The sequence below is a fragment of the Podarcis erhardii genome (genome assembly GCF_964252035.2).
Source record: "Podarcis erhardii genome assembly, chromosome: 15".
Lineage (NCBI taxonomy): Eukaryota > Metazoa > Chordata > Lepidosauria > Squamata > Lacertidae > Podarcis > Podarcis erhardii.
This window is the reverse complement of record NC_138505.1, coordinates 5,243,851-5,261,869: the sequence shown is the minus strand read 5'-3', so window position 1 is coordinate 5,261,869 and position 18,019 is coordinate 5,243,851. Positions and strand designations below refer to the sequence as shown.

General features: G+C 43.4%; 1 protein-coding gene across 2 annotated transcripts in view; it reads right to left on the bottom strand.

The window, feature by feature from the left end:
- Positions 1–5,614: 5,614 nt before the first annotated feature.
- ANP32E (acidic nuclear phosphoprotein 32 family member E) overlaps positions 5,615–18,019 on the bottom strand; it is a 12,974-nt gene continuing 569 nt past the window's right edge. Inside the window, exons 1-7 of one of the 2 annotated variants that reach the window (XM_081841380.1) lie at positions 16,634–16,654; positions 14,492–14,641; positions 13,448–13,570; positions 11,255–11,420; positions 10,424–10,596; positions 8,473–8,527; positions 5,615–6,901 (exon numbers count right to left, since the gene is read on the bottom strand). In XM_081841380.1, the coding sequence (XP_081697506.1) occupies positions 6,834–6,901; positions 8,473–8,527; positions 10,424–10,596; positions 11,255–11,420; positions 13,448–13,570; positions 14,492–14,551 (645 nt within the window). In that variant the 5' untranslated portion in view covers positions 14,552–14,641; positions 16,634–16,654 and the 3' untranslated portion in view covers positions 5,615–6,833. Of the gene's footprint in view, positions 6,902–8,472; positions 8,528–10,423; positions 10,597–11,254; positions 11,421–13,447; positions 13,571–14,491; positions 14,642–16,633; positions 16,655–18,019 lie in introns of those variants that run through there. The other variant, XM_081841379.1, reaches the window with a different exon arrangement.

Below are 18,019 nucleotides of genomic sequence, written 5' to 3'. Positions count from 1 at the left end.
AAGAACCACACTGTGTGATAGGAATTTTATGGTCTTAGATATATGGCAACGTTCATAACCACACGTACATAGATCAGCACAGGAAAGCCAACCTGGAACCATTTTGATTCCTAAACTGAGCAAATGTTTCTCTGCATGGTCAAAATGGAAAAGCCTCCCCATTGTCTCTTCCTTCACGAATCCTGTCTTAATCTGTGTTTGAATAAAGGTGTGAGCCTGTGACCTGGCCCAGGAAATAAGTATTTTACCACTACAAAAGACTGGCCAGGCTCCCCAGGCAATCCAATCAAGTAACCTGCCAGACAGGAGATAAACAAGGACAAGAGAAAAACAACATTTAAATTTCTGTGATGTAGGTGGGATGTATCTGAGGGGTGGTCTTAGGTTACACCCCTTCTGTGATGAATGCATAATGTTTCTGGGGGTGGTCTTGATCTACAGGGTGGCAATTTCAAAAGTCTTTATAAGGCCTTGCACGCCATTGTTCTGGGTCCTCCTCCTTTCCTGCGTGTGAGGGGAGCACCCTGTTGCAACAGATCAATAAAGATCAAGCTTACTAGCTCCTTTGCTTCTCAATATTCTCTGGTTGGCCTCTGTTATTTTCTCCTACCAATAGGGAACCTATGTAAGGACTCTATATGGGCTCTTGGATACCCCATAAGGGAAAAGGGCATATTTTTATTTACAACAACTGCAACTTGCTTTCTGTCTGGGAACCATGCCAGAACAAGAGATTGAAACATATCTGAACACTCTGCAACCCCTTTCCTGGGAAGGGCGCCAAGAGTCCCAAGACAGCTTTCTGTTCATGCTCAGAGGACTCCTGAGGGAGGAGAAAGGAGGAGGGAACTGGAAAGGGCTATATATGCTTGTGCACAGGACTGTGAATTTCGTGCATGCTTTTTGTGACTTAGCACACTTGCTCCTTCTACCAGTTCATGGATGGTAGAAACAAAAGCCTTTTCTCCGAAACTATGCCCTGAGGGTCTGTTGACTCCCACTTCCCTTTCCCAGGCGCAATATTTTTCCCACCCGAGGGCAAAGCCTCATAAGGCTACAGGGGGAAATCTCTCCCAGTAGTTCTTTTCACTCCAGTCAAAAGAAACACACGTTGTGTGTGATTAGGGGAGCTGACAATGATTCCAGAAACTAGGTACAGATAGGTAGCCGTGTTGGTCTGCCATGGTCAAAACAAAATAAAAAAATTCCTTCCAGTAGCACCTTAAAGACCAACTGAGTTAGTTCTAGGTATGAGCTTTCGTGTGCATGCACACTTCTTCAGATACACTGAAACAGAAGTCACCGGACCTTTCTATATAGTGAGAAGGTGGGGAGGGGTATTACTCAGAAGGGTGGTGGGAATGGGTGATTGGCAGATAGCTGCGATGAGCCTGTTGACGACTCTTAACGACTGCAATAGGTCTAACAGGAAAAAGCAAGGGGTGAGAAGGTGAAAAATGGCTTTGTCATGTATAATGAGATAAGAATCCAATGTCTTTATTCAAACCAGGTCTCTCCATAGTTTTAAGAGAAGCTGCTGAATTGCAACTTATCACCAAACTTAAAACTATGGAGAGACCTGGTTTGAATAAAGACATTGGATTCTTATCTCATTATACATGACAAAGCCATTTTTCACCTTCTCACCCCTTGCTTTTTCCTGTTAGACCTATTGCAGTCGTTAAGAGTCGTCAACAGGCTCATCGCAGCTATCTGCCAATCACCCATTCCCACCACCCTTCTGAGTAATACCCCTCCCCACCTTCTCACTATATAGAAAGGTCCGGTGACTTCTGTTTCAGTGTATCTGAAGAAGTGTGCATGCACACGAAAGCTCATACCTAGAACTAACTCAGTTGGTCTTTAAGGTGCTACTGGAAGGAATTTTTTTATTTTGTTTTGTCCAGAAACTAGGGTATTTGCCATTGCAAAATAATGACCTGCACTGGCCAAGGTGATCTGCAAACCTTTTTAGATATCTTGACAGGAGACAAGCCACGCGGTCAATTTTTTTCTTGTAGACTGCCTTTTTGTGTGATCCTTGCATGTGGTCTTTTCTATAGTCTTCTCAGTATATCACCACACCCTTTATATTTCTTTGTTTCCCAGTGGCCATTTCTGAGGAGGTATATACACAAATTAGGGCTACTGGTTCAGAGGTTTAGAAAGCCAGCCCTGTGAGGAAAACGTGAAGGAACCGGGCTATGTATTAGACCATGGGTAGGCAAACTAAGGCCCAGGGGCTGGATCCGGCCCAATCGCCTTCTAAATCTGGCCCGCGGATGGTCCGGGTATCAGCAGGTTTTTACATGAGTAGAATGTGTCCTTTTATTTAAATGCATCTCTGGGTTATTTGTGGGGCCTGCCTGGTGTTTTTACATGAGTAGAATGTGTGCTTTTATTTAAAATGCATCTCTGGTTTATTTGTGGGGCATAGGAATGCATTCATATATTTTTTCCAAAATATTTCCCCCCCCACAAGGTCTGAGGGACAGTAGTGTGCCCCCTTGCTGGAAAAGTTTGCTGACCCCTGTATTAAAACTGAAGGCAAGTAGGATCGGGCTCTTAAAAGACCGGAACGGTGCTCACCACATTCAGAAGAGGGCAAAATCAAGTAGGCTTAGTATATGCAAAGGTTGATTTGGGCTAAATATAAGGAATCTTGACTACTGCAATAGCAGGTTGGCAATAGGGCAAACTAGTCAAAGCAGTAGTGGGATCTCTTGCACTCCAGCTCTCCAAATTTATAGGAAGCTGCCTTGCACTGAGTCCATCTAGTATTGCCTGCACTAACTGGCAGCATATTCCATGTTCTCAGACAACCAATCTTTTCCCTAGCCCTACCTTCACGGCCTAGGACCCTCATACCTACGGGACCGCCTCTCCCGGTATGCCCCATGGAGAGCCTCAAGGTCCATAAACAGCAGCACCCTTGTGGTCCCGGGCCCTAAGGAAGTTAGATTAGCTTCAACCAGAGCCAGGGCCTTTTCAGCATTGGCTCCGGCCTGGTGGAACGCTCTGCCTCATGAGACCAGGGCCCTGCGGGATCTGATTTCTTTCCGCAGGGCCTGTAAGACAAGAGTTCTTCCGCCTGGCCTTTGGCTTGGAGCCAATTTGATTCTGGGGAAACTCAGGCAGATGGGCGGGTATAAATAATAAATTATTATTATTATTATTATTCTTTTCCTTTCTCCTCCTACATTTTAATATTTTAATGTTTCAATATTTTAATGTTGTATTTTAATTTCGTTTTTAAGTTGTATTCATTCAACTTGTTTTTATTATTGCTTGCTAGCCGCCCTGAGCCCGGCCTTGGCTGGGGAGGGCAGGGTATAAATAAAAAATATTATTATTATCTGGAGATACCAGGGATTGGACTAGACAGCATCACAATACTTTTATAGGGGTTTGCAGGCTAAGTAACTATGGTAAACCCCAACGGATCTAGGCCCTCTGGGGTGTATAGGAAAGTTCTCAAATAAGGATTGATACACACCTCCCTTCCAAGTTTTCAAAACAGTAATTTTACTTCCAAGAAGTTCAGACTACCCCCCCTCCAATAACAAATCCTCACATTTTCAGATTGAAAATCTTTAATTTAAAATTTACATCACACGGGGGGGGGGGGGGGAGAGGGCAGGAGGAACACTCACATTCTGTTACAACTAAAATCCATCAGAAGTGTGCTGTAGGTATTTATTTAACACTGTCATGGCTTTTTCTCCCCCTCCCAAAACACAGTTGCACAAAAACCAATTACCTCCAAGTTTGTGTCTTTTTTCTCTCTCTTTAGAATTTGAAAAGGAATCGAACACACTATATACATACTGCCATATAAAGAGCATCCAAATAGGACAAAATTGCTACAAAATATAAAACCCACCCTTACGTATTTTCATTAAAGAACCCACCAAGCCAAAAAAAAAAAGTTATCCAGAGGCTCTGTAATACTCACCCCCCACCCCTGTTTTAAAAAGAAGAAAAAGTTCTATTTTGCTCACACACTAAAGCTGACAACTCAAAACTGTGGCAATGTAGTTAGCTGGTTGTTACGTTTACTACATAAAAGATCCTTAGAGAAGATGTAAAACTATTGAAATACATACTATGTATAACCATGCTGGTGCGCTTGGTTTCATTTTACTCCTCTGTAAAAAAAATAACACACAAAACCACCTTTCAGCCTTTTAAATGGTCAAATACAGACTAGTAGTAGTCATTCATTGAAGGTAACTTTTTTGGGGGGGGGAATCTTCTAAAAATCACTGATTCGGCCATTCATGTTTTTGAACCAGTGCAGGAGTTTGATGCACACTTGAGAGATCCCTCAACCACTAATTTTAAAATATGAAACTGGAGCAGAAGGCAGATTTCCTGCATAAGGAAATCTACTCCCATTGAGATGAATTGGGTTAAGATGGCTGCTCAGTTGTTCTGTGGTGTCAATCACAGCTCAGATAGTACTATAGCCAGAAAACCTTACATGTGCAATGGATTAGTACAAGCCAGACCCAACATTTAAATACTCTCTTTGTAATGGAAGGGTTTTATTATTTGCCGAGCCTAACTAAATTAAAAACAAAAGGGTATATGGAAAGGTGAGGGGGAATCTGAATGAATGCAAAGTAACTGTTTTTAAACACAGAACCAGCAGGACAACAGTATACACTTTTTAAAAGTTTCTAAGATTCATTCATACACAAATGTAACAGGATTGGAATAAAGCTTTACCAAGTCCTTTCAGCTAAGTCATTTTTTAAAAATCCAAGTCTTCCTATTAAAATGCCTTTTTGCATTTCCTTCTGTTCAAATGCCTCTTTAGAGTTAGCTGTGAATATTTCTGGGGGGCGGGGGAGAGAAATGCTGTTTCGCAGAGCTTCTCAAATGCAGTGTCATCAAAACTTAAGAGTCCAATGTCACATACTAAACATGTCAGAACGTGTGTCTAATGTGTTATTTATATTCACAGGCAACTGTAGTAAGGGGAGGGGCAACTCCCATCCATCTATGTAAAAATACCCCTTTTTATCTAAAACCACATTAGTGACAGCTTCTCCTAAGCAGGACAGATAATAAAAAAATAGTATCTCTGGAATACAGCTGTGTGTTACTATTTGGGTAAAATATTTAACAATCCAAGTTAGTCTATCGTTTAAGTAAGAACTGCAGGAGTTCTCAAGAGCCCAGTATGCCGTTTTGCTGTTTTTTGTTGTTAAAAAGCAGTCTGCAAAGAAGATCCATAAAAACCAGTTTTGTTCCCAGCCCAAGGCTCATTGTCTTTGCTTTGCTGAACAAATTTCTGAAGGATTCTTGCCCAAATGTTTTCCCACAGCATGACCTGCACTTCATCAGCTTAAGGTTAGCATGCAGACAATTGCAAGGTTGATCCACCACAGCCCTTTTCAGGACACCTTTTGACAACAGCCAACCTCACTGCAAGCTTCACAGAGGGCAGGGAAACAGCAAGGCATTTCAGTGACCCTTTCCCAGAAGTAAGCTGCTTGCCCACCCTCCCCACCCCAAATGTTGTGCTCTAGGCCTCGCCACATGGCTTAGTCTACCTGCCAACTGCTCCCTTGAAAGGTGACATATAAAGTAATGTGCCTCTCCTATGTATATATTTTAATGAAAGCCTGAAAAGCTTCAGGGTTTAAAAATAAAAACGAAGGGAGGGGGGAGGCGTCTGGAATTTGCATCAGAAATATGAATCCTGTTTCCATCTTATAATGATCAGAAAGATAACACAAAGGAAACAGCAAACTTGAAAGAACTTTTAAGTAAGCATTTCCAGGTTACTGGCGTGGGTGTGAATGAAATGTTGGTTTTGTTTTCTCTCGTAAGCGTTTAGGGTCTCGCCTTTTCCAAAGAGCTCTGCTCAATCGGGCCAAAGCCAAGTCCAGTTCAGTGGAGAACCAAATGTCTACGGGAAGCCCACAAGCAGAACAGCATTCTCCCCATTTGTGATTCCCAACAGCTGGCATACAGAGGCATTCTGTCTCCAACAGTGGAGGTAGGACAGAGCTTTATATCTTCTGTGAATTTGTCTAACGCTCGTTGAAAGCCATCCAGGTTGGCGGCCATCACTGCCTCCTGTGGGAGTCTTTTCTCAACAGCGAGTAAAGGATGGGCCTAGGGCCTGATTCTGTAGGTCTCTTCTTACATTCTTATGGAAAAGGTTTGACTCAAGAGAGCTGATCCCATGCTTTCCATAGTTACATAGATTTAAAAAATAAATGGAAAGGGGTGTGTGTGTGTGTATATAAAGTGTATGAGAAAGCAGAAGAGCAAAGACTTCACCTGTTTGTGCATTCTTCAGATGCCCTTTTAAAATAAGCCAATTGCTATTATCCAAATTCTTGACTTCATGCAGCCTTTGGTTCACCTCATTTATAAGCCTCTCTAAGGAAAAGCTGGATTATCGCACTGCAGTGGATCTTAATTCAGTGTACAATCTTTAAAAGTCTGGATTAAATTAGTTAAATGTTTTGCTTTAACTGTTACTAGAACTAACAGCATGCTCACATAAAAATAGGGGGGGAATCTGGAGAAAAATGTTTCTAGGGGAGGTGGAGGGGGGGGGGAGACAACTGGTTCAGTGATTAAAAAGGGATGAAACAGTGTTCTCTCTGCACGTGATCCAGAGTGGGCTATTATGTCTTAGCTGGAATGATAAAAAGGGCAAAAATAGTAAAAACACACTTCCTATAAAAAGTTAACACATTAATATCTTCTGTAGGGATACCTAGGATACATGGAGACATACAAGTCTGCATATCGCTATTGCGTATCCTGCAACAAAAATTGCATCTGGTCCTATTTTTTTCCCCTACAACTTAATTGTCGTCATCGTCTCCCTCATCTTCTGCTGCACGTTTTCTCTTCTCCCCTCTGACGCCTTCCGCTGCAAAAAGGAAAGGAGAATGTTCACTGATGTTAAAAGCTAAGGCTAAGCACACTACAGGAACGCGGGTGGTGCTGTGGTCTAAACCAAAGAGCCTAGGGCTTGCTGATCCCCGCGACGGGGTGAGCTCCTGTTGCTCGGTCCCAGCTCCTGCCAACCTAGCAGTTTGAAAGCACGTCAGAGTGCAAGTGCAGGTAGATAAATAGGTAAAGCTCCAACGGGAAGGTAAACGGGTTTCCATGTGCTGCTCTGGTTCGCCAGAAGCGACTTAGTGATGCTGGCCACATGACCCAGAAAAACTGTCTGCGGACAAACGCCGGCTCCCTCGGCCAGTAAAGCGAGATGAGCACCGCAACCCCAGAGTCTTTCACGACTGGACCTAACGATCAGGGGTCCCTTTACCTTTAAGCACACTACAGCATGTCACACACACACACACTGCCTTACTTCTACCTCTTCTGGACACTTACACCTAGTTTATCAAACACAAAACAAATACCTCAACATGAAATTGGATGAACAGAAAGAAGAAATTATGCGTAGTCTGAGCCATCAACTGTTCAATGTATCAGAGCAACTGGCATATTACCTCCTTCTATTTTAAGTATATAAAAAAATACAGATCAGATGTTTTCCTAAAGGCAATGAATCCATTACGGTATTGTTAGTCTCTCTCCCCCCCCCCAAACAGTCCATGAAACAGAGGTTAAGGGCTGCTGAGAAGTCTTCACTAGAAACCTTCACCCAAATCAATTCCCCAAATTTTGTGAGCTGATAACCTGGGTGCCTTGGTTTATAGTGTAGATACACCCCAAGACAAAACTAAACAACCTCAAAAGCGGGACATTGGCTGTATGGTGACCTGTCAGGTACCAAACAACCCCACAACCCCTGTTTTTCCAGCAGCATCTGGACAGACAATGGGAGAATCTATGAAGTCTTCAGGACAACGTCTTATGTGACTAATGAGTCATGTATTGAAGTCTATTTCAGCTCTTGTCTTTTGCTGTACGGGAAGATAAGCACTTCAGTAATAAAAGGAGGCTATTTCTAGTGGACCACAGAAAAATCTCTCCCAGAAATCCCCTTCTGTTGTGGAAAAATTATGGAATGAAAGCTGGATGTTACAGAAAGGAAAACACTAATTTAACACTTCCATTTGATTGCACCAACTTACCACCTCTTAGAAAAATATAGTCCAGCTGTAGCAACTTTATAAAACCTAAATATAGGTTGCAAAAAAATTATCAGCTATTTAAGGCAGAGATGGCAAACCTATGGTCCTTCAGATGTTCTCAGCTCCCATCAGCTAGCATAGCCAATGGCTTGGGATGATGATGATGGGAGTTGCAACCTCACAACTTTTGAAGGGCCAAAGGCTTCCCTCCTCTGATTTACATCAACCAAGTATAAATTCAACTTATGTTGGGTTCAGATGCCCCCTTCCTCTAATGGAATGTAGCTCTTTCAAGACTGAGGAAAGGAACCTTTTGGATCCAAATTAGGAAGTTTCAGATGTGTTAAGAATTCAAATGCAACTTTATTCACATTCAGTTGAATATGAAACTTACCTTCTTCTTCTTCATTCTCCTTCTCCTCTACGTAATCATCATCATCTTCTTCATCCTTAAGAGGGAAAGAAGTTGATGGTCTCAGAAGTTCAGTACGATTTACAAAGTGAAACCAATACTCCTAATCGTACTCTAATAAGGCTGCAAGACATGGCATTCCCAGACTGTTGCATTCTATCAAAAGCAAAGCCAAATTTCTCTGTGCTCAACTAAGGCAAAAGTCAAAAACTGCTAAGTTAAGAGAGTCAACTCATTCCAAAATGCTTGGGAGTTGTTTAAGAACACACTATTAGAAACTCAGTTGAGGTGTATATCACAGGTCAGGAAAGGTACCACAAGGGCCAAGATGCTGGCATCAAGCAGTCAAAGAAGCTTTTAGAGGCAAGAAGATTTAAAGATTATCTACAAAAATATTGCAAAATTTATGAATGCTAAGATGATGTCGGACTTAAAAATAATATGGCATTAGTGATAAAGTTATAAGGAATATGTTAAAATGAATTAAAATGAATTAAAAAGGGAAGGAAGATTGGAGATATAATATGCTAAGCTATATAATTAACAATGAGAATTGAAAGAGGGTAAGGATTTGCTGAATTTGATTGGGTAAATGGGAACACAAAAAAGGGAGTTGTGAGGAAGTCAAGAACCAGGGTTAAACAAGTATAAAGCTAAAAATTGGATTTTTTCTTTTTCATGTTTTTCTATTATCTTTTTTGCTGTTTTATTGTGTATTTTTTGTTTATTTTCTGTGTATTTTTGCTTTGTCTGTTTTTTCTTTTTATGTTGTATGTATTTATGTGCTTTTTTGTAAAACTTTAATAAATATTTTATAAAAAAGAAGGTGTCCTTCAAAAAACCAAAGTCTTGTCCAAATGTAGAGAATAAAAAGGAACACAAACTTTGGCAAAAAGAAAAGTGCAAGCAGACAGTAAGGGATGATACAAAAAGGAAAACATTGCTAAAAACATTCAAACTACCAATAATAAGTTTTTAAAATATATTAGTAGCAGGAAACCCTCTAGGGAGGTGGTTGGACCCTTGGAGTGAAAGGAGGACAAGGAATCTGTGTAGAAGCTGAATGAATTCTCTGCATCTGTCTTCACAACAGAAGAGATTAGATAGGCCATTGGCCTGATCCAGCCAGCTCATCTTATGTTCTTAATTTTTTACAATCTGGAGAAGCCGATTACAAAAATAATATGCAATGGCCAAACTGTTTGCTACTGAATTGCAGGATTTCTCTGGTGTGCAGGGAGAATATAGCCAGTGTCTTCGACCTGCCTTGACATGCACCTCAGCAACATATAGCCAGAACCAAGTCAAGTATCTTGCCTCCGTGTTTCACTGCTCATTTGCTTATCTTGTTCTCAATTTGTACTCTTGGGACTTCTAACTAACTTGTCCTCAGCCATTTCATTTCCCACTAGGATTCATATACCCTTCACATGTCTGCACCATTTGTGGTGCTGAGCCCCCAATAAAGAAAACTCTGGTTCTGTCGGGATCTATAAAGTACATTTTAAGATGTGGGTACATTTTTCATGCAAAACAACAGTCCCTGAGTTCTATAACGATAATTTCTCAGCCATGGGATTACGCACTTATTCCCATCTTCCTCTGATGAATCTTTACCTGTTTCCTAAGGTTCCTTGGTCTAATCCTAGCAACATTACTTTTAGTCTTCTGTCATTCGCAGCTTGGTTGATTTATTTTGAACAGTCCCATCAGCAGCATTCTCTCGCAAAATAGGCTAGAGTCCAAGATCTCAAACCACAGCTTTTGCTTCAAGAATATATATGCCGGCACATTTATACAATTTCCATGATTTCTGTGCTGTCTATGGGAGCATGGCGTGGACAAAATATACTCTTTTTTGCACAGCATGCACCAATATCTAGGTTGAATGTTTGGAACTTGAGAGGGGAGGGAGGAAGAGCATAAAACTTACCTGAATCTCTTCTTTCATTAAGTACGAGAGGCCCACTTCTTCCTCATCTTCCTCGTCTTCACCTTCACCCTCCCCTAAGTCTGAGCCATCGTCGTCTTCCTCATCATTCTCTTCATATTCTCCTGGGGGACCAGCTTTGTCCTCATCTTCTTCATCCTCATCTTCATCCCCATCTGAAGGAAAGCTAACGCTAATGAGATGCACACGGCACGTGCTTCCAACTTCTGACACAGAATTTACAGGTTCAAACCCACAGACTCAAAAAACAAGCACATGGTACAGTCCTCCTGGGACATGACTACTTCTGAATGCCTCGCAGTAGTTTGCAGGCTTGGATGCTGAAGAACGTCCCCACCTGTGCTATCGTGTCAAGGAGGATTTTCGTTTAGCCTTCATCCCTATGTGTGTGTGTGTGTGTGTTTTGGGGGGGGGCAACATTTCAAAACGTGATTCTCCACCTGCATTCCCATGAGGACTATAACACGTACAATTTTTTGGAATGTATAGATCAGTTCAACATCCAATCAAATGTTAGCTCTTTTCCAGACATTAGAACAGCGATTCTAGAAACAAAACCGAATATACAGGTGGCTCATACAATGTTATACATAGCAAACATTTTTTTAAAAAAACAACAAAATGTATTCTTTACGTGACATTTACGTTTTGCTGTGCACTGTAAGTCTTTTTGGCACATATATAAAAAGTATAGTGTGAACAGTGAATGTTAAACCACACAATTGACATGCCATTTGCTCCAAGCCTGTGACTTGATATCCAACCTAGAAAGGGTATAATAACTAATCACCAGAAATGTTTACAAAGAGTTACCTTCATCCTCTTCATCTTCTGAGTCGGGGGCCTCGTTATCCTCCTGATCAAACCCATCTAGATACGTAATTTGCTGGAGCAAGTCAAACACGCTTTCTCTGTAATCCTCCAGGTTTGTGATCTCACAGTTAAACAAATCAAGACTCTTCAAATTCTTAAGATTTTGCTGAAAAGAACAGAACGACACATTAGATTTCTACGTCAACAGAAAACACCTTTTAACGACTCCTTTAGATGCTTATTCAAATCCCCGCGGCGGGGTGCGCTCCCGTTGCTCGGTCCCAGCGCCTGCCAACCTAGCAGTTCGAAAGCACCCTCGGCTGCAAGTAGATAAATAGGGACCGCTTACTAGCGGGAAGGTAAACAGCGTTCCGTGTGCTGCGCTGGCTCGCCAGATGCAGCTTGTCACACTGGCAACGTGACCCGGAAGTGTCTCCGGACAGCGCTGGCTCCCGGCCTATAGAGTGAGATGAGCGCACAACCCTAGAGTCTGTCAAGACTGGCCCGTATGGGCAGGGGTACCTTTACCTTTTATAGATGCTTATTAGGCCTGCCAACTCTGCACAAATGTTGGTAGCCCTGTCTGTAACATTACGGTTGCAATCTAGGAATTAGCCCTAATTAACTTATTTCCAAGCAAGCGTGGGTTGGATTGTGCTTTATTTTATACACACAGACACCCCACAACTCCACAAACTGACATGACTTACAAACATAAGCAGACAAACATCAGTGAATTTTCTAACTAACCCTACCACTGAGCTAGAACAGTGGTCTCCCCCCCCCAAAAAAATTGGCCACTGCCCCCTTGCACCTATAAACTCATCCCCAGAGCCCTCTACTCTATAAAAAGCATTTATCAGAATAGTGGTTTCCACAACCCAGTAGGGAAGATAATAATAGAGATATAGAGACTTCCTTATATATTTAAGTCCTGACTGATTTTGGGTAGATGACTCTGTTTTGAACACTTCTACAACATTTACCATCATTATTTATTAAATTTCTACACCGCCCTTCGTAAGAGGATCACAGGGCAGTTTGCAATATGAAAACACAAAAATACATACCATACTAACAATCAAAACAATTAAACCCTCTACACAGCTTAAAAGGCCATAGACTGATTAATTAGCTAAAGGTCTGGGAGAAGCGGAATGTTTTTGCCTGGCGTCTAAAGGTATGTAACAAAGGTGCCAGGAGAGCCTTCCTAGGGATAGCATTCCACAAATAGGGAGCCACCGCAGAAACGGCCCGTTCTCATGTTGCCACCCTCTGGACCCACCGTGGAGGGGGCACATGAAGAAGGACCTCAGGTGATGATTGCAGGGTGCTGGTGAGTTTACATAGGGAGAGGCAGTCAATACATTCCTTCAATGCTCTTAATAATTACAACATGCAAAATAGTAGCAGCTACCCTTCTTAAAGCTGATCTGTGCATCTCCTGTCCAGAATATGAACCACTAAAGAGATCTGGACTGTCCTTTATAAATTATGCCGACTTCCTTTAGCATTGTACTTTAAACTCAGCTTATGAGATTTGTGCCTTTATATACCTGGTTACAAGCAGAGAAACATTTACCAACACCTATTATGCAGTCAACCATAAAGAAGGCTGATCGCAGAAGAATGGATGCTTCTGAATTCTGGTGCTGGAGGAGACTCTGGAGAGTCCCATGGACTGTAAGAAGATCAAACCTCTCCATTCTGAAGGAAATCAGCCCTGAGTGCTCACTGGAAGGACAGATTCTGAAGCTGAGGCTCCAATACTTTGGCCACCTCATGAGAAGAGAAGACTCCCTGGAAAAGACCCTGATGTTGGGAAAGATGGAGGGCACAAGGAGAAGGGGACGACAGAAGACAAGATGGTTGGACAGTGTTCTTGAAGCTACCAGCATGAGTTTGACCAAACTGCGGGAGGCAGTGGAAGACAGGAGGGCCTGGCGTGCTCTGGTCCAGGGGGTCACGAAGAGTCGGACACGACTAAACGACTAAACAACAACAACAATTATGCAGTCATGCCATCTAGTTACCCTGTCTAGCGATGCTGGGCTGAAATTATTCCAGGCTTCTAAACACTGCGATCCTACGTAAAGCTGCCAGTTTTGAGTATGCTTCAGTGGACACAGCAACACTGATTTCTAAGTAAATATGAAATCGGACTACTTTGTATAAATACTGCTTTATACTTACAAGGGCTTCCACGGTGCTGAGATCTTTGATTTTATTACCACTCAGATTTAGGTATGTGAGATTCGGACATCTCTCTGCCAGGACTTCCAGGCCTCCGGAAATTAGATTATCGCTCAGTTCCAGCTACAGTGCAGAAAAGTATCATATGATTAGGCAGATGTTTTCCAACTTTTCCCATGTCTGTATTTTAGTAAAACCATGAAGCTCTAGGAATCTAAACAAACCTTTTTTTTGATGCTATCTAAGGATAGTTGATTGCATTTTGACTTCTTCAGAGCCAGACAATAATAGCATCATTATCCAAGTTTGCACCTAACCTACAAGTATACAATCACTTCCCTGCAAGCTTAACTGTAACAATCTCTGCTCAGCCATGAAGCTTGCTGGAGTGGGCAGGTTGTTCCTCCTCCGCTTAACCCCGCTCCACAGGGCTGTTTTTGAATGGACACGAATATAAGAAACAATGAAGGTAAATTTAATCCCTTTAAACCTTGGAACTCTCTGCCTATTGCTATCAGGCAGTTGCCTTTGCTGCGATTTTCAATCTGTTCTTAGTCTATTGTTTTTAACTTTTCAAAAGTATTAAATTATTGTTATTTTTTTTCTATTGATAATTTCTGTAAACCGCTGCAATATTTTTTCCACGATCAAGTGGTATACAATTTTCATGAAATAAATGAAAAATAAAAAGTCATGCGCAAACATGTTTAAAATGATATTGCCAGGAAAAACACCCAAAAATACAGACATGCAATTGAGAGCAACACAGTGTCCTCAAAATGTCCTGGACCACAACTCCCACCAGCCGCAGCCAGCAGCACCATGCTGAAGGAGGCTAGGATAGCGTCAAGAGCAGGCCTGGAGAGACCTAAATTCACAGACAAGCCGACAGGACCCGCACTCCTGCTATGCAAGCAGTGTCGCTAACTGAGCTCAACAGGAATGGGCTAAATATACCCAAGGATTTAGGGAGCTAATCCTATGCGCTTGCAACCCACTGGCCAAACAGAACTAACTCATCGTTGCATTCTGGTCAATACTCACCTTTCGAAGCTTAGTCAAAGTGGGGAGCTTGGCGAGTGATGACAGCTCCACGTTGGCCATGCTGAGAAACTCTAGCTCTTTAAATGTGTCATTCAGACCTTCGATTTCGCCATTGCTAGACCGGCAATTGTCCAGGACCAGCTCAGCCACCTACAAAACAGGACACAAGTCAACGTCAAGCTGAAGAAAGACCTATGCTCCCTGTCACATTCAAACAGATATTATGGGTGTTGCTCAACTAACTTTTACTCACAGACCTGTTGAAATTAATGGACCTAACTTAAGAACATAAGAAGAGCCTTCTGGATCAGGCCTATGGCACATCCTAGTCCAGCATCCCACTCACCCAGATACCCCAAAGGCGAGCCCACGAACAGGACCTGAGCCCAAGAGTGCTCTCTCCTCCTGGTATTCAGAAACATTTCTGCCTGACTGTGGAGGCAAAGCATGGCCATCATGACTAGCAGCCACTGACAACCCTCTTCTCCACAAAAGTTCAAGTTCAGTGGCTCCACTCAAGGATAAAACTTAGCCAAAGTAAATGCAACGAGTGCTACATCAGGTTGTGCGTTTTCGGGTTACGGACACGCCAAAACCCGGAAGTACCGGAATGGGTTACTTCTGGGTTTTGGCGCTTACGCATAAGCGCTGAATCGCATCACGCACGTGCACAGATCCGGCGCTGCGGGTTGCAAACACTATGAGTTGCGAATGTGCCTCCCGCACAGATCATGTTCGCAACCCGAGGTTCCACTGTACTGAAAAGAGGCAACAACATTTTTGGAACAAGCTTGATTCATTCCCACCCACCCCTCTTCAAGAAACCAGAAATGCACAATTGAGTTCTTGAAATGCACAATTTAGTCAAGTTTAAAACAACACCTGGGTTACTTTTTGTCTTTACAGTACCGTACTCTCAACAGTGCAGAGTTGCTTTGCATTACTAAATGCCACGGGAGCTGTTAGCTCTTCAAGGCTTAACCTGCAAGGAAGGGGAGGAAGACTTTCCCTGCTGCCAATCAACTGCAAAAGGGGCGAGACAGAGCAAGTGTTTGTCCTGACCTAATGCAGGAACATCTGCTGGAGCCAGAGAGTCGTGAGCTGAGCAGCAGGGAATTGGAAAAAGGCCACAAGGGGGTTGACTCTGCTCTTTGAAACAACACATGGCAGTGGAATTATAACTGGAAGTTTAGCCAGGCCACCGCTGCCCCAGCCCCAGCAGAAAGCAAATTGTGATCTTTGTTCACAACAACTGAATTTGACATATTTCATAAGAACATAAGAGCCTGCTGGATCAGGCCAGTGGCCCATCTAGTCTGTTCTCACAATGGCCAACCGGATCCCTGTGGGAAACCCGCAAGCGGGAATCAAGCACAAAAGCAACACTCTTCCTCCCCTCCAGCGGCTTCCAGAAGCATCCCCGCCTCCAATTGTGCATGGCTAATAGCCACCCGTAGCCTGATCCTTCTCCAAAAACTTGCCTATCCTCATTTGAAACCATCCGTGCCGGTGCCCATTACTGCCTCCTGTGGGAGTGAGTTCCACAGTTTAACTATGTCCTTGTTACTTTATTATTTATTAGATTTATGTACAGCCCTTCATCGCAAGATCTCAGGGCAGTTCACAAAATGTGCTTGCTCTTATCGGTCACGAACCTTCACAGGATATTCACTTGAGAGAGGGAGAAAAACTTTTCCCTATCCACTTCCTCAACATCATGCATAATTCTACACAATTCCACCATGTTGCCTCTTACTTGCCTCTCCTCTAAACTGAAAAGCCCCAAACGCTGCAACCCTTCAGAAAGTCCACACACATTTTGTGGGAAGCAGCTGGGAGAAAATCTAAAAAACAAGTTCCCCTAGCCCCAAGCCTCTATACCCAGGAGGTTTCCCCCAGCTCCATAACCATCCAAAGGCAGGTTCAAAGAAGACCCCTGAGACTTCTGTGCCAAGCTTTTTGGGAGGCTATAACACCCAGGACTGTCCCCATCCATTATGAACCGGAAGGCACAAAAGGGGAAATATTTGCAACCAGCTTGGGTACATTTATGGCTTGAGGCAGCCACCACATCCCGTTCTTTTTGCTGCTTTCTCTGTGGCTGGGAGTGAGCTTGGAGCAAACCAGGCCATGCAGCGTTACCTGTAATACTCTTTTGACACCAGCACTTCCACGGAAGAGACATTATGGGGCGGAGGAAGTTAACCAGCTTCTCTCTCCCTCCCTCCCTCTCTGGCAAGGCTGATTCTCTGCGAACTCCTGCCATGAACCTTAGCTTTTAGAGAGGGCGGAGGGAAGAAGGCGGGCGCTTTTGTCTCATCCCCACCCCCAGCGCGGAGCAAAAGGGACTCAGCCACAACGCAATCGCCTTATCTTCTGGAACCATTAGGGGAGCGAGCTTGCACAGGGAAGCGAGCCGGGCGCGGGGGGGGGGCATATGACGCCAGCCATGTGCTCTCTCTCCCCGAGAGCAGGGCAGAACGGCACCCGAGGAAAGGGTTGGGCAAGACACGAATAATTAAAAATAAAGCCGAGGCTTCATTTCTTAGTGCGTCAAAAATGCCTCGTTTAAAAAGGGCGCGGGTAGCATGGAAAAAAAAAATTTAAAATCCTTCCCCATCGCTTTTTTGTGCAAGGCTACAGGAAAGCCCAAAAGCATCTGCGTAGTTGGACTAAGATGGATTCGGCGTAAGCCCAGCGACTTGTTTATCAAGCAAGCAATCTACGCAGCCAAGTTAAACTCGCATAAATAAATGCCCCCTTCTAACAACAGAATTAAAAAAAAAAAAAAGTTTAAAGGGGGGGGTGGTTCCCAGAAGGGCTCTCCTGAATATTTCCTCGGGGTGTTACAGAACAAAGGGGCCCTCCCTAGTATTGTTTTGCTAAAAAAAGCCACAACACAGCCAAAGCCGGATCCTTTTCCCCACCGTCGGCGAAAGGGGACGCGTGACCTAGATTTGACGGAAGAGCAGTTAACTAATGCAAAGAAAGCGAGGGAGGAAAACTTTTAATTCGGAAATACTTTCTTTTCTTACGCGTTGCACGGGGGGGGGGGGAGAGAGAATTCACGCTCTCCGAGCTTGGCGGTTACGTACATAGATATATATTTAATTAACCGCTTTTGGGGCGGGGAGAGATGGCACCGAAGCCTGACCCAGATTTCTATTTCTTTTTCCTTTTGCGCCCATCATGGGGAGAAGGCGGCGCCAGGAGCGGAAGAGTTAACCCCCCCACGTCCTCTTTCAATCACGGTTGGCAAATTTACTTAAGCTCGCCACGCAAACCCCCGTTTTAGAGGGGCAGAGAGAGACAAACCGGGCGGAGATGGGGGTCTGGTTTCCAGGCGCAGCGCCGGGAGGGTGGAAAGGAACCAGCGCCAGCACGAAAGCAAGCAGATGCCATCATTTGAAAAAATAAAGCCTCGCCTTTGGGGGAGACTTTGCATTGGATCGGATACGCGCCCCCCCCCCCAAAAAATTAGCCCAAGTTGTCCTTTTGCAGAACGGGAGAGGAAGTCCAGCATGGCGA